At 38.1% G+C, this 26,062-nt stretch overlaps 1 protein-coding gene across 5 annotated transcripts in view; it reads right to left on the bottom strand.

Annotated features, from left to right (window-relative positions):
* csde1 (cold shock domain containing E1, RNA-binding) overlaps positions 1–26,062 on the bottom strand; it is a 112,544-nt gene that overhangs the window by 50,518 nt on the left and 35,964 nt on the right. For 3 of the 5 annotated variants that reach the window (XM_069941446.1, XM_069941449.1, XM_069941447.1), the window contains 8 exons: positions 23,008–23,117; positions 18,281–18,379; positions 11,574–11,671; positions 6,747–6,828; positions 5,789–5,917; positions 1,738–1,863; positions 485–697; positions 57–197 (listed from right to left, as the gene is read on the bottom strand). In XM_069941446.1, the coding sequence (XP_069797547.1) occupies positions 57–197; positions 485–697; positions 1,738–1,863; positions 5,789–5,917; positions 6,747–6,828; positions 11,574–11,671; positions 18,281–18,379; positions 23,008–23,117 (998 nt within the window). The remainder of the gene's footprint in view (positions 1–56; positions 198–484; positions 698–1,737; positions 1,864–5,788; positions 5,918–6,746; positions 6,829–11,573; positions 11,672–18,280; positions 18,380–23,007; positions 23,118–26,062) is intronic. The other 2 variants (XM_069941450.1, XM_069941448.1) reach the window with 2 other exon arrangements.

Raw genomic sequence — 26,062 nt, 5'->3', positions numbered from 1 at the left:
CCACAACTGAATTTAAATTTAAATAAAAACACTCAACACACAATTGAAGCACTTACAGGGACAACTGTGAATTCAACCTCATCAGAGATGTGAAGCTGCAGACTATCCATGATCTCACTGAAGTGGAAGAACATTCTAGCATCGCGATCTACGCATTTAATGAAACCAAATCCATCTCTCATAGCTGCAATCACACCCTATAGAAACAAAACATGTAACTCTTCAGGGAAAGAATACACAGTTCAGAAATTCTAATGTAGAAATAGTTTCATTGATATTTAAGCATCCTTAGAGTTTTCAGTCATCCTAGAAAATCTAAAGAATGAGCTATTCTTGAGCTCCCAACTGCACATCCAGCATCTCACCATCTGCTACTTGGTTACCTCCCCTTCTGAAAACCACCGACTTAAATTCACTGGTATCTAGTTGTATCCTAACAGAGTATTTATATTAAGGAGAATCATTTGAAGATGAATAAACTTACCATTTCTCTACTTTCTCCAGTTAACTCAAAAGAATCGGTCAGGATTTCAATATTTGTAGCACGCTCTAATTTGTCACGTCGGTCAGTAGAAATATTAAACCTAACATGATCACCTTCCAATAGAGTAACTTTAGATCTGGTATCTTTATCTCCAAAGGGAAGTTCTTTGGAAATGGTAAAGTTTACTTTGATACGTCCTGGCAAAGGATCAGTCTACACAAAAAAAGAGTTGCAACTTTTCAGTAAGCAAAATGACAATGTGTACAATAATAATTTGCAATTCAGGGAAGTATTGAACACATGAAAAAACTAAATTAAAAATAATAATTTTTTGTAATTTTATTTAAAAGATTTGCAAAAATATTTTTTGTGAAGAATCTGCTATCACAGAGGCTGGAATTGTTTATGGATAAATTAGTTGCAAAATGATTACATTTTTACAGGTACTAGAATAGTGATTTTATTGTTCCTTTGCTTGTATGATTTTGTTCATTTTCAAAGATGTTAACATTTACGGACACATTACTCCACAAACCATTAACCACATTTAGCAAAGAAATCACTACCAAGGTATAGTGAGCAACTAGCTACCTGACAATGGTCAATTTCAAGTACCACTCTCATCAACAGTAATTCACAATGGAATCAATTCCTCAATCCCAAAGTTAAATTGCAAGTCAAATTTTGACAAAATACTCATGAGATTTACTGGCAATCAGTTATATTGAGCAGTTACCTGACTTGTATTTCAATATTATGTACTGGTACTTAATTAGTATTGTACCTTTTCTGGAATAATATTATTTTCCTATTTTATTTGTTTTGAAATTGCTCTCCCAACTTCATTAAAACAATTGCCAATGTTAACATTTAAACACTGAATTATTCTGCCCACCTTCTCTTGTGAGTTATTCAAAACAGTGACTGTCATTGAATATAATGGCCATTTTGCTACCGAGAACCCTTATTTCTACACAATTCAAATTAATATGATTTTAAAAGGTTTTAGACATACAGGACTGCAACAGGCCCTTTCGACCCACAAGACTGTGCCACCCAATTGACCTGCAACCCCTGAACATTTTGAACAGTGGGAGGAAACCCATGCAGTCACAGAAAGAACGTACAAACTCATTACAGACAGCACCGGATTTGAACCCTAGTTGCTGCCGCTGTAACAGCATTGCACTAACCATGCTGCCAAAATTGTATAGCTATCTTTGAACTAACCAAGTTAAACATACTAGATTTACCTGGGTTTTACTGGATACTTTTGGAATAACTTTGGTGACTGTTCCATCAAAATGTTCAATGCTAACATCCTCAAATATGACAGTTCCTTGGGGTAGCAGTTTCACTTCAGTGGCAACTTCCTTTCCCTAGGGATGTAAAAACATTAGATCATTGCATTTTCATCAAAGTTATTTAACCATATAACCACTTACAGCACAGAACAGGCCAGTTCGGTCCTACTAGTCCATGCCGTAGCAAATCCCCACCCTCCTAGTCCCACTGACCAGCACCCAGTCCATACCCCTCTAGTCCCCTCCTATCCATTAACGATCCAGTCTTTCCTTGATCCCGCCTCGACCATGTCTGCCGGAAGCTCATTCTACATCCCTACCACCCTCTGCGTAAAGAAATTTCCCCTCATGTTCCCCTTATAATTTTCCCCCTTCAATCTTAAACCATGTCCTCTAGTTTGAATCTCCCCTTTCTTAATTGAAAAAGCCTATCCACATTTACTCTGTCTGTCCCTTTTAAAATCTTAAATTTAAAATTGACTACTTGAGAGCACTTGTTATTTTGCTCATCTTGTACACAACTGTATGTTGCTAGATTTAAAGATAAATTCAGAAAAAAATATTTTTAGAAATTTAGAAAGTTAGGGCAACCTTCTTATCTGCAAAACATGCATTATGAAGGGCCTATTACTTTTGGAAATCTACCACAAAGAGGAATTGCTCATGTTTAAATCATAAACCATCCCACTCCATTATGGTTATATTTTTAGGAAGAAAATAAAGATAAATCTTGAGATGGTTATTAATGATTACAAAAAATCAGTCACATCTTCAGCAGTTACACGTGTTGAAGCAGATTTAAGTATTGCATCATTATATTCACAATACAAATCACTGTTCAACCAGGTGCTGGCAATGGATACATGGTTTGGAGTGGATTACAAGTAGGAAGGCAGATATACCACTCTCATCTTATTTCAGAGGGAAATGTATTTAAGCAATAAACACTTCAGAAGGAAATCATGGATACAGAAAGTTATAATGCTAGGATTTTGAAATCTGCCATTTCTATCATGCAGAATCAGTTAACAAATCTTGAATGCACAGATTGGTCACTCCAATACAGTGACACAAAAGAAAGATGTGGAACACCACCCCAATCTTTACCTGCATTATTAACAATGATTCCCAGAACAAAGCCATCCAAACCCAGAACAGGCTCCATAATCTTCATCTTTTCCTACTGATCTACTTTTGGCTACGTTTGTAACATGCATAAGATGATGGTGCTGGCAAAGCTGCCGTAGCGGCAGAGCTGCTGTGGATCCGCGGGAAGCAGAGATGCAGCACTCCCGCGGGGTTCAGCCACCCAGTCGACCGTCATCAGCTCCATACAGGCTGTGAACAGCCCGTTGAGGGTGCCAACTGTGGTTTTCGTTGAAATCCTGCAATATGGATCTGCACCCAAGATGGCACCGCCTATTAATCGGCAGCACTGCAGACTCCAGGGAAGAGGACTGAAGCAGGGCACCAGAGGACGGGAAGATCACGCACCATCTGAGGAGAAGCAGAGGAGACGACCTGCAGGGTCAGTGATCATGGCGGCAAACCAGCGAGGCTGAGAGATCAGCGCATGTGGCGGGCTGTTGGCAACTTGAGGCAAGAAGTTGTGGGCTGCTGGAGACTGCTGTTGGAAAACTCTGCAGACTGCTAGAGACTGGCTTGAACTGTAGAGGGTACCAGGTATCGGAACCGGGATGCAAGGAGGTGCTGAATGGTTCCTGACCATGTCAGAGATTCAGATCCAGCGCTCAGGTTGCCTATGGTTTGGACTGTACTGTATGGCTGTGGAAGCGTTGGAGGCGAATCTATGGACACTCGGTGACTTGGAGGGGAGTAAATTCTCTTTTGCTTCTCTCTCTTTCTTTGACTGTAATTCTGACTGCAAGAGGCACTTAGACAATTCCTGCTGGTGGCAAATCTGTCTGCCTTGCAGCAGGCAAAAAGAAATTTCATGTAATGTGACTGTTTTATTGCTATGATGATTGAATCTTGACATCAATTATTATGAATGACAAGTGGGAACAAGATGTATTACAGATTGTAAAATGTGGTAGATTTCTTTCCTTCCAGTTTTCTAAGAAAGGATTTTACTGCTTCCAAGCTTGGACAACTAAATACAACATTGGCTTAGGCTCTGATCCAAAGCCTCAGCTTTATAGTTCAGTGGTAACATGTATAAATGTAGAGGGACCTGAGAAAATAAACCACAAATTATGTACATGCATTTCCAATTTTTTAAAAAAAGTCAGAAATCTATATTTAAAGAAAATAAACATCTACACTATGCCTAAAGAATGAGGCTTCTCAGCTGCTCACTAGAGGTCACTATTCCTAAAAGGATTATAGCTATTCGCAATCTTTTGGGGCGTGCTCCTCAGTAAGATTTTTTTTGCACTATTTTATTACAGAGTAGTCACTACAGCTCAGCTGGTCCCAGGTTATGTCTGTGCTCTACAGAAGCCTCATTCTACTTTTCTTCATCTTATCCTATTAATACATCTTCATACTCTTTCAACCCTCAGGAACCTGAATATTTTATTCATCTTTGATTTTAAACCCCAGAGGTAATTAAAGGTACATTTTGATCATTGATAACATTAAAATACCAGTAGGTCAATGTCAGAATATTAAATTAGATTAGATTCAAATTTACTATCATTGTGTCCAAGTAAAATACAAAACCAATAAAATACAATTAGCATCCAAGATCAGAAGTTTTAAAAAAAGTGCTATATACTAACCAAATTGAAAAAACGTTGCAAAGGAAAACTAGGTTAGATATAGATTTTCTTAACATATTTAATAAATGGAAGAGATCTTAACAGGCACCCTAAATATTATCAATTGCTCACTGCAAACCAGTAAATGGTCATTTCTCTTTTTGGATCGGATAGAGGTGGTCTCAACCAGGACATTCTCCTTTCAAGATACAGGGCAAAATATTTAGAAATGAGATGCAAAATTTCTCTGCAGGCTTTTGTGGTAGAGGCCAACCACTGAGCAGATTTAAAGAGACAGATGACCACATACTTAAAAGGCATGAAGGTGTAGGAAAAAAAAGCAGGAACATGGTTTTGAGATGAAGGAATTGTACTGAATTGGGGAACACAACCCAATCCTCTTCGAGGGAACAGTAGTGGAGAGGGTCAAGAACTTCAAATTTCTGGGTGTCAACATCTCCAAGGATCTGTCCTGGAGCCTCCACGTTGATGCAATCACAAAGGTGGTTTGCCAGCGGCTATACTTTGTGAGGTGTCTGATGAGATTCAGAATGTCACTGAAAACCTCTAGAGTGTATTGTGAAGAGCATTCTGGCTGGCATCATTACTGCCTGATGATGGAGGCACCAACTTCAAGGACAAGAATTTCTTCTTCTTTCTTTCTTCTTTGGCTTGGCTTCGCGGACGAAGATTTATGGAGGGGGGTAAGAATAAACTCCAGAGGATTGCTAAACTCAGCCTGCGACATCACAGACATCAGACTTCACTCCGTTGAAGACAAATACACGAGGCGGTGTCTTAAAAAAGTTGCCTCTATCCGCAGAGACCACCACCACCCAGGCCATGCCCTCTTCACTCTGCTACTATTGGGGAAAAAGGTAGAGGAGCCTAAAGATGAGCTCTCAACAGCACAAGGAAAGCTTCTTCCTTACTTCCTGAATAATCAATGAAGGCCATGGCCTTACTTTTCATGCACTTACGTTTTATTTATTTAATTTATAGTAATGCTGCAAGAGGGTTATAATATGAATGCTTGCACTATGATGCTGTGCAAAAGACTGAATTTCATGACTTGGTCATGACAATAAATTCTGATTCTGAATGGAGAAACCAGGGGTAAAAAAAGCTGAAATTGCAGTGGTGTTTCTTAAAATAATTTCTGTACTGAATCCTAGAAGTTGCATCTTTTGTAAAACTAGCCAAAAATCCAATTACTTAGTTTCATTTTTTAACAGTTAATAAAACCAACATATCAATTTTCCTTCAACATTTCTTACATTTCTTTCTTTAATAGTAAATTCCACATCATCGCCTGGCTGCAACGTATCTAGGTTTCCTTTGAATTCGCTATAATGGAAGAAGATCTCTTTCACAAGGTCACCTCTTTCAATAAATCCAAATGCTTCCTGTGAATTTCAGTGAAGAATGAATGTTAATGCAATATCCTAAAATATAATTCTATGTTCAGGCGTACAAGAACCTCAAATTAAATTTGCACATGATATTTTCCTGATAAATTTCAGCTTACTCAAAAATGTAATCCCCTTTCCTCACAGCCATATACCCTAATGGCATAGCTACTGTACAGAAATTTGGCCCAATTCTTAGAAGTACTCAGAAAAAATACTTATTTGCATGATCTTTTTGATACACACCATTATATCCCCTTTTGAAGCTCTGAGCAAGGAGAAATGAAGAAGTTTAAAGACTAGGGTTGTGAAAGCAAATTTACACAATCTGATGATAATCTGATGAAAACATTTCAAAACAAAAACAAAAAAAATCAAGGATTGCTTTTAAAAAGGCACTTGCATCAATTTCTGAAAACATTTTTCTTTAGGGAATTATAGGGGAGACAATGGACTGTGACTGTAATCAGTATTCTAATTAAATGGACAGTCTTGAGCAGCAAAGAACCTGAGAATCTGTCATGTACAGCTTCTCAAAATCTAAATCATACACAAATCAAGAAAGGGTTTAAAAAATTAAGGATGTGTCAAAGTTTATTCAGCAAAACTGGAACAAAGATGAGAACAGAAAAATCTTAGGGTAAAGGAATTGCTGAAATGTAAACATGGCTGAACGATTTCTAGATTTGTCACACACACTTTTTTGTCCCTATAATTTTTAGTTACTAAACAAATTTCCCCATCTTCCTTCCAACAGAAATTTACCATCTTTCCATGCATCAACTATCTCCTCTGGGATAGTAAGTATTCTAAATAGGAAACATACCTTCATGGCACAAACTACACCTTGACATCGGCCTTGTTTCTTCTTAACCAGTACAATGTTGTGAGCGTTTACAGCACCAGTACTGAGAAATACAATGATTTGTAGTTAGTAGCGATCACATTGTACTTTGCACAATTAGATCTGATGTGAACTGAATAGCTGACAAGTTTTGTTTCATAAATTTATACAATTAAAAAAATTAGATCATGTAATGTAGCGCAATCTGGACAAGTACAGAAAAGGTTGCATTTCAACCTCAACTCATGAAAGGAGCGAATGAAATTTACACTTGTCAAATGATATGCATACACTCAACCACTTAAACCTTCATTCAATGCTGAGGTAAGCATTCCAATAATGAATAGTTACCTCAGCATCATTCCAATGCTGACAAGATAAAGGAATACAAAACACACCCCTAAGACCCTTGGTGGTTCCTGATCAATCCAAACCAGTGAAGTAATTTAAATGAAAGATTTACAAGTAGAAATATGCTCAGCATATTAGCTGCTTTAGCCATACTCCAAGACCAATGAGACAAACTCCATGAAAGAAATAGCCCACATGTAACTAAGCATTGATGGGCTCAGGTGGAGGAAAATGAAAGGGCTATGTTGCCAAGTGCAAATAAGTGAACAATTTCTTCAAATTTGGAAGCCACTGGACAAGCTACTTCACAATAGGTTTCTTGCTTCACAGGCTACACCTTCAGTTCCACTTACCTGGAATGCAACATCCACCAGGAAATTGTAACATCCCATCTTACGAAAAAGCTACAACATTCAGATCATTAGGGGCGCAGATGGCATAGCAGATAGTGCAATACCTTTACAGCGCTAGCGATCAGGACCAGAATGGAGTTCAAACCCCGTTCTGTCTGTAAGGAGTTTGTACATTCTCCCAGTGTCGGTGTGGGTTTTCTCTGGGGGCTCTGGTTTCCTCCCACCATTCAAAAATATTCTGGGTATATAAGTTAATGGCGTGTAAATTGGGAAGCATGGACTCGTGGGCCAAAATGGCCTGCTACTGTGCTGTATGTCTAAATTTAAAATTTTAAAATTTAACATTTAAATTTAAATTCAATAAAAATGGTTTTCCATTTGGAGTACTTAAAAAATTTAGAATGTGGACAAGGTCTTAAATTAATATGACTCATCAAGGTGGCATGTTCCTCAAGGAAGGATACATTGATAGCTCTGAGTGTGCTAGTATTGAGAAAGGTGGATGTCTTAGCACACAAGGGCAGATAAAACCCTGGGATCTATTCCCGAATGCCATGGGAAATGAGGCAAGACATTAGAGGGTCCTGACTGAAGTTTTTGTATCTTTGTTAGCTACAGGTGATGTACCAGAAGATTGGAAGGTAGTTAACGTTGTTCTTTCAAGGGAAGCAGAAATAAGCCAAGTAACCACAGGTCAGCGAGCTTTGCGTTAGTGGTAGGGTTTTTTTTTTGAGGTGGGAACATAGGAAATGCAGGACAATTCAGTAAATGTATAAACAGTTTATCAAGGCATTTATAAAGATCATGCAAAGTAGGCTGGTGCAGAAGGTTAAGCCACAGGCAATCCAAGTCAAGCTGACTAACTGGATCCAAACTAGAATAGCGACAAGAAGCAGAAGATAGTGGTGGTAGGATATACAAATAAATGGCTTGAATGTGAATGTAGGTGCTGATTTGACAAGATCCTCCATGAGAGACTCATCCAGAAAGTCATGAGTCACTGGATCAATGGAAAATTGGCTGTATGGATAATTAATTGGCTTGTAGGAAGAAAGCAGAGTTGAAGCAGAAGGAAAACATTCTGTCCGGAGGTCTGTGACTCATGGAGTGCCACAGGGATCTGTTCTGGGACTCCTGCTCTTTGTGATTTTTATAAATGACCTGAATGAAGAGGCAGAAGGATGGGTCAGTAAGCTTGTGGATGACAAAAATTGGCAGAGTTGTGGATGGAGCTGAAGGGTATCAAAAGCTACAAGAGGATAGAGACAGGATGCAGAGTTGGGCAGAAAAGTGGCAGATGGATTTCAATCCAATTATGTGTGAGGTGATGCATTTTGGAAAGATGATCCAGACGACTGAGTGCAGGGTTAATGATTGGTTACTTGATGTGGAAGCTGAGGAGATGGTGCAGAGGAGATTTATCAGTATGGTGCCTAGATTGGGAAACAAGTCTTATGACGCAAGGTTGGCGGAGCTGGGACTTTTCACTTTGGAGTGTAGAAGGACAAGAAGAGACAGAGGTTTATAAGATTATGAGAGGCTTAGATAGGGTGGACAGCCAGCACCTGTTTTCTTGGGCAGGATCAGCAAATACCAGAGGACATCTGTACAAAGTTAAGGGAGGGAAGTTTAGGGGAGACATCAGAGGAAAGTATTTATTTTTTGTTGTTTTTTTTCTATTTAACACAGTTGTGGGAGCCTAGGATGCCTTGCCAGGGATGGTGGTGGGAGCTGAAACATTGGGGAATTTAAGAGATTCTTAGATACAGAGGGTTATGGGGTAGGGAGGGTTTAGTACTTTTTTTTTAAAAAAGGAACATATGGGTCAGCACAATATCAAGGGCCTGTACTTTGCTGCATTGTTCTATGGCATGAAAATTAGTGACATTGTGTATAGCAAGGAAGGCTTCACAATGCTACAGAAGGGGAAAGTTGGGCAAAACATTGGCAGATGAACTTTAATCCTAAATGCAAGATGATGCATTTTGGGAAGTTAAATATGGAAAAGACACCAAGTAATGTTGAAAACAAATGAACCCAAGGGTCCAACTACATTATTCTATGAAAGTGGCAACATCGGTCTTTAGGTGATGAAGACATTTGCATTGAATAGAACACAAAAGCTGGGATGCCAAACTAAAACAATGGTTAAGCCAAACTTAATGTGTTGTGTGCAGTTTTGGTTTTCACACGATAGGAAGGATGTTGCTGTGCAAATGAGTGCAAAGATTACCTGGATCTTGCCTGGATTTGAGGACTTTAGTAATGGGAAGACCATGGACAGACTAGACTTGTTTTACCTGGAGCAAAAGAAGCTGAGGGGCGACTTCACAAAGTCCATAATATTAGAGGCATAAATACAGGAGATACTCAAAATATTTACCCCAGGGTCAGGATATAAAAAAAAACCTGGCAAATTATTTAGAATTTCAAGCAGTTCAAATATTTGGAAGGGATACACTACAAAATAAAATTCAAAATGAGATTATTTTTGTTCTTAGTAGTCAAATTTTTATTATGCAATGTTGCATTAATATGGCATCATAAAAAAAACATCACATTTTGTTATAGTGGTTTATAAGATTATGAGAGGCTTAGATAGGGTGGACAGCCAGCACCTGTTTTCTTGGGCAGGATCAGCAAATACCAGAGGACATCTGTACAAAGAAAATTAGAGGAACTAGAATTAAATTTATTTGAAGTTTGAATTCTATCAGCTGTGGAATTTTAATTTAAAAAAAATCTGGAACACAAGGACAGTATGGAACTACCAACATCATTAACTCTTAATTCCTCTCTGTAGTAATCCAGATCACTAGGTTGGGGAAGGGAGTGCAAGGAGAAAGAATGGGAACCAGTAATGGACTGTGGACATAAACCTTAACAGCAATATCGGTGTCCTGTGAATGAATGTCAAAGATACAATCATCAAATCTTGTCAAAATTTATGACGGGACATACTGTTGTCCTATAATCATTTACTGCTGCTTTTGAAAAAGGGAAGGAGTATAGTTTATAATCATGCATGTGGAAACTTTGATTATTTGAAAATGTAAATATAAACTATTCATGAAGGGCAAGAAACTTCAGATACTAGACATGAAGAGAAAACAAAATGCAAGAGGTGCACACGGTGGACAGCACCAGGTGAAATAGTCAACTTTGAGGTTGATGACCTTACATCAGAAATGAAAAAGTGAACAAGAGATATGCAGGTGGTATGGGGAGAGGTAGCACTCTGTGTTCGTCTCTGATGGATGGAGATGGAATTTGCCAGATGACACCATTGTGATTGGTGCTGAATCATAGCTGATCTGAAAGAACTCAGGAATGATGAATTCAATCACCCCTTTCCTTAGATAACAGAAGGTGTTATATGGTCAATTTTGGTATTCACCCAACCATTCTTTTTTCATCCTTGTGCCCCATCCACATTCAGCATGTTTGATGAAATGCCGAATCTGTTTCTCCTCAAAAAAATTCACAAGAATCCAGATGCCGGAATCTGTAGGAAACGAAACGAGTTGCGGGAAGAATTCAGTGACCGGCAACTTCTGCGGAAGGAAAACAGAGTTGAGGTCAAGATCCTACATCAAGTATTGGAGGGGTTGAACCAAAACGTCACCTCTCCAGTTTCCTCCTCAGATGTTGCCCAAGTTTCCGAGTATTTCCAGCAACTTGCTATTGGCCTTTCCAAAAATAGTTGTTTTATCTCCGGGATTTTCTGTTGATGCTTGATAAACAGAAACAATTTGCTTTAAAGGCCAACTTGAAAGAATGAATAACAAATGTCAAAGTATTGCCATGTAGTAGCACAAAACAAATATTTTCTGTTCACAATAGAGTCCAGGGTTATTCAAAATTATTTTGAATTTTCAGATTGTAATATGGCAGATCCTTCAAAGGATGACAGTAAAATATTGAAATGTGAGAAGAGGGAAACAGTTTACCAGCAAAGTATGAAGAGGGAATAAGCATATTCATGAAAACTATATGCCCTTGTTAATCAAGACAAATTACAGAATGTGGGGCCCCATTTTGTTTGAATTCATGTTATAATCACAAAAATATACCAAAATTAGCAAGCCAAGGCAACCATACATACTGTTTATTTGTTTCCATGGAAAAAGAAACTTTATCTCCTGTTTCAAGTTGGACATTTCCATCAACATCTTCAGGTGTATATGTCAGATAAAATACTTCCTAAACCAAAAATTAATTGATTAGATTTGATAGTTTAAACACAATCAGAGACAACAATTAAAAATCAGGCTGCGAACTTGAGTAACAAATTTCTGGAGGAACTCAGCAGGTCAGAGAGCATCCTTTGGTAGAAGTGGTCCTTTGGTAGAAGTGGTCAGTCAACATTTTGGTTTGTGTCAACTGACCATCTTTACCAACGGATGCTGCTCGACCTGCTGAGTTTTTCCAGCAAGACTGTCTGCACCAATTTAAAAAACCTTGCAAGAGCGATGATTGACAGCAAGATGTCAGATTTGTATGCCAAGATATCAAATATTTATTCCAAGTATTTTTCCTTTAAATAACTGATACTTATCCATTTTTTTCTTTTATTTATCACCAGCTGGCTTAGATTTGAAATACTCTGTATGGACAATTTCATTTGTCATTAAAGTTCTAAAATATTACTTCACATTTTCTGCCAATTAGATTCAAATTTGCACATTACCAATAGACAGAAGTTTTTCTCAATCTTATCTAAATGCAGGGTTGATCAGCAAGTGTGATTCTACCTTTACCCAAATATTTCGTGCTCTACTCATGCTTGGTCAATCAGAAGGAACTCAGCTCAATGGCTGCAAACCCAGAACCGCCAGGATCAATGGTATGCTGAAAGCTCCTAACAGTGCAGGTGAGAAATCAAATCCCGTATTTTTCTCATCTCTATGATCTGGCTATTCAACAGATGAAATATCAGTGGGAATGCTAGATCAACTTCTAAAAATACATTTACAAGGGACACCACCACAATTACCTGACCATTAATTTGCTCTTCCCAAGCAGGGTTTTTCAAAATGCTTGAGAGACTTCTGGGACAAACTGCTAACATTTTTACATTTCTTCACTACCTATTGAGATCTCCACCAAAGACGTGGAGGCTAAGGAAATAGTCTTCAGAGATTGAGTGGCAAGCAATGCAAACATGTTTTAGGTCAATTACAATGTTTGCTTCAATATAAAAACCAGTGGAACAGAGATGATTTAAACAATACGCCCCCTTAAGTATCTGAAATATTTGGAGACTGGCAGAAAACCACAAGTGCTAAATTCCCATTCCCCCCTCCTCTCAACGTTACTGCACTGAAGAGATCAACAAGATACCAGGTTTGCCAATCCTGTTGCTGTAAACATTATTAAGCACCAAAATATATTTTATGAGGTCAGGAGTTTGATGTCAGTAACATTAAGAAAAGGGAATTACTCAAAGATATTGCATAATGATTCTATATGAAAAACATTTGCTGTGCAGAAAAATACATTATCCACATGCTCAGCACATCACAGTATTACAAATTTCCCAGCAGGTCAGTCTCCCATATACACTTGGGTTTAGTTCCGAACATGCCAATTACTTTTGTCTGTAATGGCTTGCCCTGTAAATGTCCTGCTTTGATTAGCAAGCCAGTGTTGGAGGGTGGAGATGAAAAATGTTTTGCCAAGGGAAATGGGCAGACATTCTATAAAAACTAACTGCTGCAAGATAACCTGGCACTCTAAAGATATTTTCTGAAGAATATACAAAACAAGTGGTCCAGAGAGGCTGCATCTTTTGAATCTGATGTAGAATGTCAAGTGGCAAGATTTCTCTTCTTCTGTTCAACTAAACTATGTACTGCTCCTTTACCAGTGTGTTTCTGTTAGGAGCACCTGCTGAAAGCCAGATATACTCATAAGCAGGTAAAATTCAATTTTAGCTTTTCTCACTCAGAAAAATCCAGGGATAAAGAAACAATAAAAACTGCCTTACAACAATCCATTTTATTTTTAAATCTCCCTCTGCCTCTCTCCTCACATTAAATAAATGAAAGCAGAGCCTTAACAGAGCACTCAGCATACCTGGAGTTAAAATTCTTGGACTCCTTGCATGATGTTCTGCAACACAAGACTGCATTCTGTACACAGAAAAAGATCTGGACCTTGGACACCTTTAGATACCATTAAGCATGGAAAGCCATTACATTTGATGCCAGAAAAACAAAATTTTGGAATTGAAAAGGTTTACTCACTACATTAATTGGGAGACAACAACTTCAGTTGCTCTTTTAACATTGACACAGGGAACTAAAGAGTCATGAATTGCACCCTACTGGGACTGAAAGGTTTGACAAGAAACAGGAAAGGAGAATTACCTTTGGCAAAAGTGTAAACAAATAGATGGTTTTCAGAAAAAAGCAAACATATTTGAGGATTGGTAATGCCAAGTTATCCATTAATGTAAAATTACTTCAATGTGGTCATGCTAACTTACAAATCAAACAATTATGGAAAGCACTGAGTGGAAACAAGTAAATTCTCCACAGAAGCCAAATTAGATTTAGTTATCCTTCTTTCATATATTCTTGCTGCAAGTTCTAAACAGAAAACATTCAACCACAAAACATGATCAGTGGTCTTGGTCAAGAAATGGGAATGGAATTTAAAAGGAAAACAAGATGCTTCAAATTTGAAATTTAAAAAAAAAGAAAATTCTGCAAATACTCAGGTCAAGCAGCATCTGTAGGTTTAAAAAAACATTTTGGGTTGAAGATTCTTTGCCAGAAGTGGGAAAGAGACAAAAATGGTAAATTTGCATAGGTGGTAGTTAGATTAGACAGAACAAAGGGAATATCTGTAACAGGGCAAGGCCAAGTCAAATGGGTATATGAGAATAGTTGGATTGACTGTTCTTTGCCTGTGTGGTTTGCTCATAGAAAGCCTTTCCCCCTGACAATAGTGATACATTGAATGCCATCCATCACTGAACTTTCCAGCAACCTAGTCCAAACTGGTCTTTACCACTGATATGATATAGAATCTTACTGCATCTCCATCAGAATAATCCAACTGCCTCTTCCTTGAACACATTCCCTCCAGCAATGCTCACTTAGCCTAGCTGAACTTGGAATTTTGCATTGGACAATTCTAAAGTGCAATCCTGTCCTTCAGCTACACTTGTCTTTTTATCTTCATCACATCACCTCCCTCAGCTCTGTCCAGTACTTCAACAAGTACACTGCTGACAATGTCTTGCACAATAGAACTTGCAAATTTTTTTCCACTTTTGTTGCCAACTTCCACCTTTCTCACCATTACATAATCCATCTGATTTTTCTTTTCTTGGATCCATTTCCAACTCAAAAGATAGACTTATAATGATGGTTTATAATCATTTAGAAACTCACCTTGCATTCTGCAAGTTCATCCAATTTTCAAAGATGTCTCGTAAATGTTTTTCTCTTGAATTGTATATTTCCTTTAATGTTTTAAAGGTTCATTTCAATGTTTTTCTTATTTAATAAACATTTGTTTTATAATATAATTATAACATTATAATAAACATTTTATTTAAATGTTTTTAAATGTTTAAAAATTTCCTTTAATTATTTCCAATAATGGACAAGGCACTAAACCACATTTTGTTTATTTCCTACATCAGTATTTTTACCCTTCTCTCCTGGACAGAAGTTAGTGTAATCCAGTTCTCAACTTCCACTCCAGCAAAGTCACATTCAAAAGGATGGCCCTTCAATTTCTACCAGCAACAAGCTTCCATTACCATTTTAGCATTCTAAAAGGGGCCATTCCATTCAAATCCTTCTGTATCCAACCACCAATTCCCATCTTGCATTTCCTTTCAACTGTTCCCTTCCTACTTTCGGACCTAGACTTTCCAGGTGAAGTGATAATTTAATTTTCAATTAATATATTGTATTTCATGTTCACAATGTGGTCTCCTTTATTTCAGAGACACTAAACTTAGATTGAATACAACTACTCCACCACATGCCCAATCTGCAGGAATGACTCACCTCTATCTCACTCCAGTTCTGACCAGTCTGTGACTTTCTGCACTGCTTTAATAAAGTCCAAATAGCTTCATCTGGGGAAACTACAGCCTTCTGGAATTGATTCTGAAATCCTGACCTTTGGGTAACTGGATTTGTCTGCATCAGAATTGGCCCTTTCTGCTTCAAGCCATCCATAATTAGTCGCTCTCCCCCTTTCTGACAAATTGGGCATGTCCCCAAGTTCTACAATTAACAATATTCAAGTGCGCCATTTTCCCCATCATAGCATGATCCAAATACATTTAGCTTGTCCTATCAATTCCTTCCACCTTCTTCACATCTGTGGAGTTGTTGATATTTAGAGGTAGATTAATTACTGCAAATTGCACCTAACGTGTAAATAAGCGATGAGTGGAAGAAGCTGGACAGAGGGAAGAAAGGAGAGTTGATGGGGATGTAGAGAGAAAAATTAGGCTTAGAGAAGGAAGAGTGTATTGAGTGTAGGAAGAGAGCTTCCATGCAGTCTATGATTCTAAAACCTAAATTACCATTTACCTCTTTTCCCAGTTCTGATAATAGGTCCTCAACTTGAAATATTGACAGTCTCTTTCATAAGATGTTATCTTACTTCCTGAGTGTTTCCAGCATCTCATGCCTTCATACAAATTTAAAGAATCAATGCCCTTAATATGTAAAACAAAATATTAATTGTACACAATTTTTTTAAAAAAACCTTTAAATGTTTTCCTTTAGCAAAACTCAGACAAAATTACTGTGGTGAGTGTAGACAATTTGCATCAATTGCCCAGTTCAGCAATAATTCTGATGTGCATTCAAAGTCACCATCTTTAATCAAAAATTGCTAACTGATGTATTTTCAGTACATGCAAAAATGAAAATTTCCAGTCAAAAGCAACAATCCAGAAATCCAACCAGCTACTTCCCTTCATAAATCACACTTGCAAAAGATCCCCATGTGTCAAACATACATAGAAAACATGACTCCAACAGTAAAGATGATCGACTATGCCTACTATTGGTGACCCACAGGCTTCTATAGTCTGCTCTGCTGTATCACTGATTAAAGAGAGCCTTGTAGACTAGGCAGGTCCCAATGAACACCAGATTCTTGAAACATTATTTTTATTCACTGATTGGCACTTCAGCACCCTCTCTTCCCACTCACCATTGTTGCCTCTCCAAAACACTCCAAGTTCTACAATGTCCTCCCAAGCTCATGGTCCAAGGACCACATGTCCAAAACACAAAAACAAATGAATCTGCCCTTATAGCAAATTCTACTGGCTATTTCTCAAACACAGCAGAGTCAGAGGGCAGCAGGAAATTTTATTATAAATTTGGCAAATGGAACTTGGCAAAAAAAATCACAAAAATGTGGCAAAATTTAAGGCAGCAAGTTTAAACAAGCTGAATATCAGCAAGTTGTACATTTATAATTTTCCAATGTTATCCCATACTGATGGAGCTATACTTTGCAGGTGTAAGGGGAGAAGCAATTTAGTGGATTTACTGGATTTTTTTCATGGTATGTAGAGGATAATGTAGAATGAACTAGGAAAACACCAAAACATTCATGGAGAATAACAAATCCAGGGCAATTTTGCCCTGCTTCCAAAATAGTTCAAGCAGTTGAATAGATGTTGATACCTAATTGGTTCCCCATTTCTACTTTGTGACCCAAGATCTTTGAAGGCTCTGCTATTACCAAATCCTGAAGCAAATTAGAAACCTCCTGCAATTATGACCCCTGAGCAAAACTTAATTATGGAGTCAATACAACAGTTTTAGAAACCTCTGCATGACATCATGCATTGAAACATTTTCCATAAATGTATTGCAGTTGACGTTTTAGTGCAAGAGACCAATTCTTTACAATGAGGAAAAACATAGGCAATACATTAAATAGCATCTTCGAATCAACACAAGTTGAAATTAACTTCATAATTATTCCAGCTGACCAACTTTGGAAACTTTGCTTTATAATAGAACACAGCAGCAAGGAGGATGGATTCAAAGATATAACACAATGACTCACTGAACAACAGACAACCTTTTCAAAGTATGATAATTAACCATTTTCCTTTGAAAGCTCTTCTAAATTAATTGACAGTTTTCCATTTCAAAAAAAATTAAATCAGCAAGGATCAAGGTGGGTTGGTTGTATAGGCCTTGATACCTTTCCATTAAAAACTGACCAGAAGCACAAGTCCATGTACCTCATAACAATCTCTCCTAATGATTTCAAACATGCAACTTCCACAAAGTTCAACTGCATATAATAGATTGCCAAAGATTCCAATTTCCCAGGTTTCCACCCTAACCCCCACCTCTCAACCAACATACTGCATTTTAAAAATAGATTCTTTCACTTAATCTGGTATAAGGGTATCTAGGAGCTTGCTAATGAGACACAATCTGCACATAAATGTCGTGGAATCAATGTTCATAATGCTTTGCAAGGGATCTAGTGATTTTCAAGGATTGAAACAAGCATTTGTATCAAATTTAGAAAATGAATCATTTTCCAGTGTTGTAATTGTAGACAATGGTGAATCGTTTAAAGCTACATTTGGATATTTTCATGCTTTTGGTAAAAACAGATTCTTTTTGTTACTTAATTATGTGCATTTCTAAATTTTGGACTCTAGGCTACCTATATTTATTGGAACCATCCAATTAAGAATCAATCTGGCTGACGCATGCATGCCTAAACTCAAGTGCCTATATGGGTGACCTACCTGAAAGATCATTTATTACCTGGAAAGACAAAATCCAATCTTACCCCATTGCGTTCATAGCACACACTGCCTGAAGTCTGACCAGGAGATGAAGGTTTCAGCCCAGATTTGTTCTCAAGGTTAAGGGGAGCAGCACAGACAACCTGGACATACCATGACATAACAGAGAATAATGTCAGGAAGGTACATGTAGGCTTTCCAGGGGTTGAAAATGCCACTGGTCAAAGGCCCCAGGTGTGTCTAGTTTTGGGTTTAGACCAGTAGAAATATTCCTCTAATGTCTTGTGAATTGGTAGAAAACTTGAATTATAGTACCAGATTTCTGCCACTAGCTATTCTATTCAGTTTACAGCAAGTATCTAGCAGCAGTAATTCGGTACTGAAACTATCAGACCTGCAATGGCCCGACAAACTGGATAAAATACCAGTATTTTCAAACAACTACATCCAACTTTTCAACCCCTGATTTCCAGATGATTTGTTGGCAAAAACAGTTCTCTTTCAAGGTCAGAAACTTTGTTGAAGGCAACAGTCAAAAACATTCCATGACATTGTTCTATTAGAGGAAGGCAACTTGCACACCAATCAGTATAGTTTCATTCAAACATGGATATTATCCTCCACATACCATGGGGTGAAAAAAAACCATGATGCAATGGGGCAATCACTGTTCATCTGTCCCTTTAAGAGATTTGCCTTTGAGCATCCCAATTTTCGTCACACTGCCACTGGTGGTTATGCCTTCAACTACTCTAGTTTATTTCCATTAAATACCACTTAAAAATCTACCTTTCACAAGGTTTTGGTCATCCAACCCAATTCCTCCTTATGAAGCTTGGGGTCTGATTTTGTTTACTTGCAAAGGCCTACATAGTTGCTTCTTTAATTACTTTTCCAAGTTACATGCAGAAAATATCTTCAAATTCACTTCAAAAGTTTACTGATTTGAGAAAGATACTTACATTAAAGCCATAGTAGGTCAGTCTGAGCTTTGCTTTTGAGAAGCAGGAATAAAGTGCAACAAAATGGAAAGCTATAGCAAAGAATCCATTTATTGAAGCAAAGGACTAAAACAGAGGAGAGTGATGGATAAAGGACTAGGCAAGTTGGATACAACTTCAACACAATGCAAGTTAAACCTAGAATTCAGTTAAACCTAGAATTCAGTTAAACCTAGAATTCAGTTAAACCTAGAATTCAGTTAAACCTAGAATTCAGATACTGCATGAATTGAAGAATTATATGAAAAACTAAACAGGACTCAGCAGTGGATCACTCACCCTACTGGCTGATTGATTCTCAAGCCACAGGAATGACACATTATCAGATTTGATATCTTCTAAGCTAATAAACAAAAAATATCCACACCAACGTTCACACTTCTCTTAATAATAGCACCCTTCATAATTTTAGCAATCTAGATGACCCATTCTGCCTCACCATTTGAGCACAGAATTCAGTTTATAATTCTTATGCATCACAATGGAAGTGTTCTACACCTTTTTCTATATAAACATTGCAGTTTGTAAGGTTTTGTGGTCTGCACACAAGGCCCCCCCCCCCCCAAAGTGGATGACATCTTCATATCAAATATTTTCAATCCTTAAATTGAGAGAAATACTCTTGTTTAAAAAAGCTAGTGTTCAGAAAGTAAATGAAATTCAAGAACAAAATTAGAATGAACCCAGATTCCTTTCTCCTTTTGATTATTCAAAAGATAAAATTAGAACTCCCATTCACTACACTTCGATGACACCTGACAACTTGGAATAGTTAGGAACTCACCTCCCTTTAAATTTTGGAGTATCTCTGTTAGAATACACTTTTTAGTTGCTTGCATTCAATTCTGATTGTTAATACTGATATGATCTCAAATATCCAAAGGAGCAGCAGTCCTCAATTTAACAAAATTTAACTGCACAGAGGGTCAACTGACAGGTCTAAAGAGTGCCCATAGAAAGTACAATGATGTCAACTGCACCAAAACACCACTATTGAATCTCATGAAATGCCCAGTTTGCATTAGAGCCTAGCTGTTTGGATTCCTTCCTCAGACTCGTCTCCATTTTCATAAACTAGCTACTCACAATAGCTAGTTCCTCCTCCCCACCTCTTAAAAGCCAATGAAGATGGTGAGAGTATTAGAGTGCACAATGCAATCTGCATGTACAAAATTGTGTTACATCTACATTTAATTATGCTCTTCCTCCCAAAACACTTTACAGATCCACTGAAACAATAGTTGAAGAATTTATCTTATTAATGTCTGAAGGTGATGGTCCTTTGATAATTGCACAAATCTGAAATAGGGTTACTCTGAGATCAGCCTTGGTTTCAAAAGTAAGCACGAAGCAAAAGGTTAAAATAATTGAAATTAGAATATCAAAATCAAAGTAAAACTAATAAAAAACATTTTCAGCAAAAGGGAAAGCCCATTTTGAAAAAGTTCATTTATTTTCTCTGCAAGTCTATAAAACAGACAGGTCCAAGTACTATAACTATACTCCAAATATTTGCACACTGCACCCAATCCTCAGCAAGACAGTCTAATGTTTCATCTGCAATGGCCCACGTTTAAGCTACTTATACCATATTTTGTAAAAAGAGAACAGAATGGAGAAGTGCTCACTGGTAATGAAACCCACATGAAAATCAACTGACATAACGCAACACTGCCAACTATTAGCATGTTAAATAATGATAGCCATTGAGCCAAAATGGAACACAACAGCACAGGAACAGGACCTTTGGCTCATCAAGTCCATCCTGAATTATTATTCTGCCTCACCTCTGATCAGTACCCAAACTATAGCTGTCAATACTCCTCCCATCCATGTACCTATCAAATTTTTTCTTAAATGTCAAAATTGAGCCCACATTCACCATTTCAGCTAGCAGCTTTGTTTCACACTCTCACCATTTGAAGTTCTCCCCAATGATCCCTTTAAACATTTCGCTTTCCACCTTTAACCCATAATCCTCTAGTTCATCTCATCTAACCTCAGTTTGATTTTCCTTAGAAATTAAATGAGCATCCACTAGAAATACTAGGCTTAACAATGGAAGAATTATGATTTAATGTCAATTCAATAACAACACCTGTGTAATCACAATCATTTTATTTGTTCAATAAAAAATGCTTGAAGGCATTTGAATTTCTATTTTAACTTTACTCAGTGCCTTTACATTCTGCTTTAGATTGGAACTCAGGAAGAGAATTTGTCTGCCTGCCACCAAAATAACTTTGAATATTGGAACTGCATTATGAACCGTAACATTATGGGTTTCGAAATAATTTTTTTTTTTAAAATTCAGAAATCTGATAGAAGGTGAAGGGCCTTTGGTGCTGGGCAGCAAAAAAATTTTAAAAAATCAGACAATGGTAACATTGTCACCCCCCCCCCCCCACAAAAACATTCAACGCGTAGCAAAGATGCAAGTTACTTTGTGCTGTCATGTCAGGAAGTAATGGGATTATAAACAGTGCAATGAATTTCTCTCTCAAAATAATTAAAAAGTTACTACAAGGACAACTGAATAAATAACCCTCTAATACAAGGAACAAGAGGTTTTTTTTTAAAAAAGCACTTAACCAGCTGCATATTTATATTTCATGAGTGAAAATAACATCAGCTACATACCAAGAACTTTTACAGATATGACAGCAATATTTAAAACTGCTGATAGCCAAGAGCCCATTTTGTTCCAAATATCACTTGAAGAAATCAGCTTCTTGCATCCACCTTGAAAAAATGCAATTGAACTTATTTTCCCAATCGCTCAGCAACAAAGTGTGGACAAATGGAAGAACGCCGAACCAAAGTACTTGTGAACCCAGTCATGCTTGTGCCCGAAGGACAAATTCAATATTTCGCAAATAGTTGCTTGCAACAAAAGCATACAAATTGAACTGGTGAGTAAAGATCATTGACGTGGAGAAGCTTAAATTATTGGAAAAAAAATATTCATCCAGGGAACTACTGAACAGAAGAGGTTCTGCAAATCAGCACATTGCTAATTCCCAATTTTCCAACCACTTTAGATATTCTCACTCCAACTGTGGCTTGTTTTTTTTATTTTTAATTGGGGCTCAAAAAAAATCTGAAAATCAATAGGCATGATTTATGAAACATCCACAAGTCCCATCCAGCTGAAGATTATGAAGCATCAAATGGAATCCTCAACTCTAAGCACAAAGGATGACAATTATTTTCAATACCACCAAGTGGGAGATGCAGACAAGGTATTCTCTCAAAGGAGCAGGAATTCAAACATCAGCATCCCATCAGATTTATTGTCTTAAGGGAACTACATATGGTATGTGGAGAACAAAGAACTGACCTTCCTTCACCCACTGCCTAACCCCAACACTAATATTTTGTGATTTGAAAAAAATTCAGACTTCCTGCATGCAGTATTGTGTGAAGAATCAAATTTGAAACTGGATTGGAGCAAGAGAATTGTTCCAAAAGAGAACCATTTCAATCCCTAATAAAAAAAATCAAATTTAGGTTGGAGCAGATAAATTGAACATTTAGATTCACAACTGTAGTTTTACAGAATACCAAACACATTGTTTGCAGTGACTAAGTTCTGAGAGTCAGAGTTAGACAGCACTGAAACAGGCCCTTTGGCCCACCAAACCCTCACCTTCAAGCACCCATTGACACTAATCTGATTTGATGTTGTCCCCACATCCTGAACAACTCTTCTCAACAGTTCTAAAGATGTTGGCAAGATATTTCTCAGATCTGAATGCAGCACCGTTTACCTGACCAGTGATTCTTTCTTCTGGCAGTACTTCAGGCTTTACTTTCAGCAATTTCACAGCAATCGGTTTTCCAGTCCGTCTGTCAGAGGATACTTCAAATTCCACATCATCTGCAGATGACTCAAATTAGTTACTCAGCTCTCACTGGAACATACATGAAATTTACAATATTACATTTACAATATGCATCCACCATCTGACATTCAGAAGGTTTAAAAGACAGCAGCAGGACCATTTGCTGAATACAATGGGTGGCTCCAAAAGCCAACTTTCCACAAGTTGTGACAAGTGTGGAACCACTTTAGCCCACCTCGGCAGACTTGTATTATAAAGAAAATGACAGAAATACATAGATCAACTTGCACGACTATGATAATTTTCACGAGTCTCAGAACAAAATAAAGTTTAGCACTAATGATTTTACAGTCTCTATCCAGGGGACAATATCCAGCACTTGCTGATTTCCCAAACTGCAAGGTCCACTTTCATCCCACCTAGGCACTCGCATGCTCACTGAGCCTGACACAAGGCTCTTAATAGACACATAGCCTAGAGACTCTTTGGACCACTCTCCCAGTTGATCTTGATCCTATTGTAATCTTAGATCACTTTCTTCAATGTCTACAATCTGCACAATTTCCTCCACAAAAAAATACTCGATAAACACCTCACCCATTTTCTATGATTCCACATATTGTCAACAATGCTGATTTTTAAGGGGGCTTATTCTTTCCCTAGTTATTCTTTTGCCTTCAACATACTTAGAATATTTTAAGATTATCCTTAGCTTTCTCCTCCCCACTTACCTTCCATATTTCACTCTAAACTCCTACATCTTCTATATTGATTGAAGGATTTCAACTGATGTTCCTTTTTTTCATGGCCAAATCCTTTAACACCTCTGGTCATCCAGGGCTCCCTAATCTGGTCAGTCTTGCCCTTAAACAGGAACATACTTCCCCTGAACTTTCCCCCTTAAAAGCCTCTCATTTACCAGACGCTCCTTCACCTGAAAGCAGTCTCTCCCAATTAATCTTTGCAAGATCCTGTTTTAATACCATCAAAATTGGCATTCCCCAGTTAAGGTCTATAACTTGTGGATCATTCTTACATTTTTCCATTACTCCTTTAAAACTAATGGTTTCTGTTAAGGACTCTAGGTACTTGGAGTACTTCTCAGTGGGCTTACTGCTGAGAAAGATGAGCAGGCTAGCAAACTCGTATGCAAATAGTGATGTCTTGAAAAGAATCCATCTTACAGAAGAAGTACTGGAGGTCTTGTACCTCCCCAAATTCTGGAGTCCATCATAAAAGGAGAAATAGCAGAACACTTAGTCAGTAATAATAGTATAAGGGCTAGTCAGCATGGATTCCTTAAGGGTAAGTCATGCTTGACTAACCTTCTGGAATTTTTTGAGGATGTGACAAAGAGGGTGGACTCGGGAGAGCCAGTGGATGTGGTGTATTTGGACTTCCAGAAGGCCTTTGATAAGGTACCGCACGGGAGTCTAATGGGCAAGATCAGGGAGCATGGTATTGGAGGTAAGGTGCTGACATGGATAGGAAATTGGTTAAGAGATAGGAAACAAAGGGTTGGAGTAAATGGGTCTTTTTCAGAATGGCAGGATGTGACGAGTGGAGTGCCTCAGGGATCGGTGTTGGGTCCTCAGTTGTTTGTAATTTATGTTAATGATTTGGATGAGGGGATTATAAATAACATGAGCAAATTTGGAGATGACACTAAACTGGGTGGCGGTGTGGGGTGTGAGGAGGAGGTAAGGAAAATGCAGAGGGACTTGGACAGGCTGGAGGAGTGGGCGGCTAAATGGAAGATGAATTTCAATGTGAACAAATGTGAGGTTATTCATTTTGGGGGAAGTAATAGGAAAGTTGAGTATTATTTAAATGGAGACAAGCTAGGGAGAGGGGAAGTGCAAATGGATCTGGGTGTACTTGTTCACCGGTCACTGAAGGCTAGCAGGTTCAGAAAGCTGTGAAGAAGGCAAATGGAATGTTGGCTTTCATAAAGAGGGGATTGGAGTATAGGAACAGAGACACCCTTCTGCAGTTATACAGGGCCCTGGTGAGACCCCACCTGGAGTATTGCGTCCAGTTTTGGTCTCCAAACTTGAGGAAGGACATACTAGCTATAGAGGGTGTCCAGCACAGATTTACAAGGTTAGTTCCAGGGATGGCAGGGTTGTCATATGCAGCAAGGCTAGAAAAACTGGACTTGTATCCATTGGAGTTTAGAAGGATGAGGGGGGACATGATTGAGGTATACAAAATCATCAGGGGGATAGACAAGGTGAAGTCTGATTACTTGTTCCCAATGATGGAAGAGACGAGGACTAGAGGGCATAGTTTAAGAATACAGGGTAGGCCCTTTAGGACGGAGATGAGAAGGCATTTTTTTTTTACCCAGAGAAGTGTGAATCTGTGGAATGCTCTGCCACAGAGGGTGGTAGAGGCGGATTCGCTGACTATGTTCAAAAGAGAGTTAGATAAGACTCTTGTGGGTAACGGAGTTAAGGGTTATGGGGATAAGGCTGGAAAGAGGTACTGATGGTAATGATCAGCCGTGATCTAAAATGGCGGTGCTGGCCCGACGGGCCAAATGGCCTACTCCAGCTCCTATTGTCTGTTGTCTATTGACATCTTTCTTCCACAACCTTGATACTCCAATCCCATCCCTGTGATGCTCACACAAGCCTTGCTGATGAGTGTACTAGCACTGCACTCAGAGGTCTGTTCATACATAGTCCTCCTGGAGAGGGCACAACAAAGGAGGGATTCTGCTGATACTGCCAACGCCATTGACGTGGCAATACGGTATCCACATCTTAATGCCCCACGGTATTGAGACTTCAAATAAAATTGATAAAATCTGCTTCTTTCACAGTAGCTTTATCCAACCACCAAATCTAATAAAAATAATGCTGGAGAAATTCAGCTGGTCAAACTGTACTTTTATTTCTTCTTTTTTCTTTCTTTTTTTCTTTGGCTTGGCTTCGCGGACGAAGATTTATGGAGGGGTGTGTCCACGTCTGCTGCA

Source organism: Narcine bancroftii, chromosome 5 (genome assembly GCF_036971445.1).
Source record: "Narcine bancroftii isolate sNarBan1 chromosome 5, sNarBan1.hap1, whole genome shotgun sequence".
Classification (NCBI taxonomy): domain Eukaryota; kingdom Metazoa; phylum Chordata; class Chondrichthyes; order Torpediniformes; family Narcinidae; genus Narcine; species Narcine bancroftii.
The sequence above is the reverse complement of the archived record's forward strand: the minus strand, read 5'-3'. Positions and strand labels throughout refer to the sequence as shown.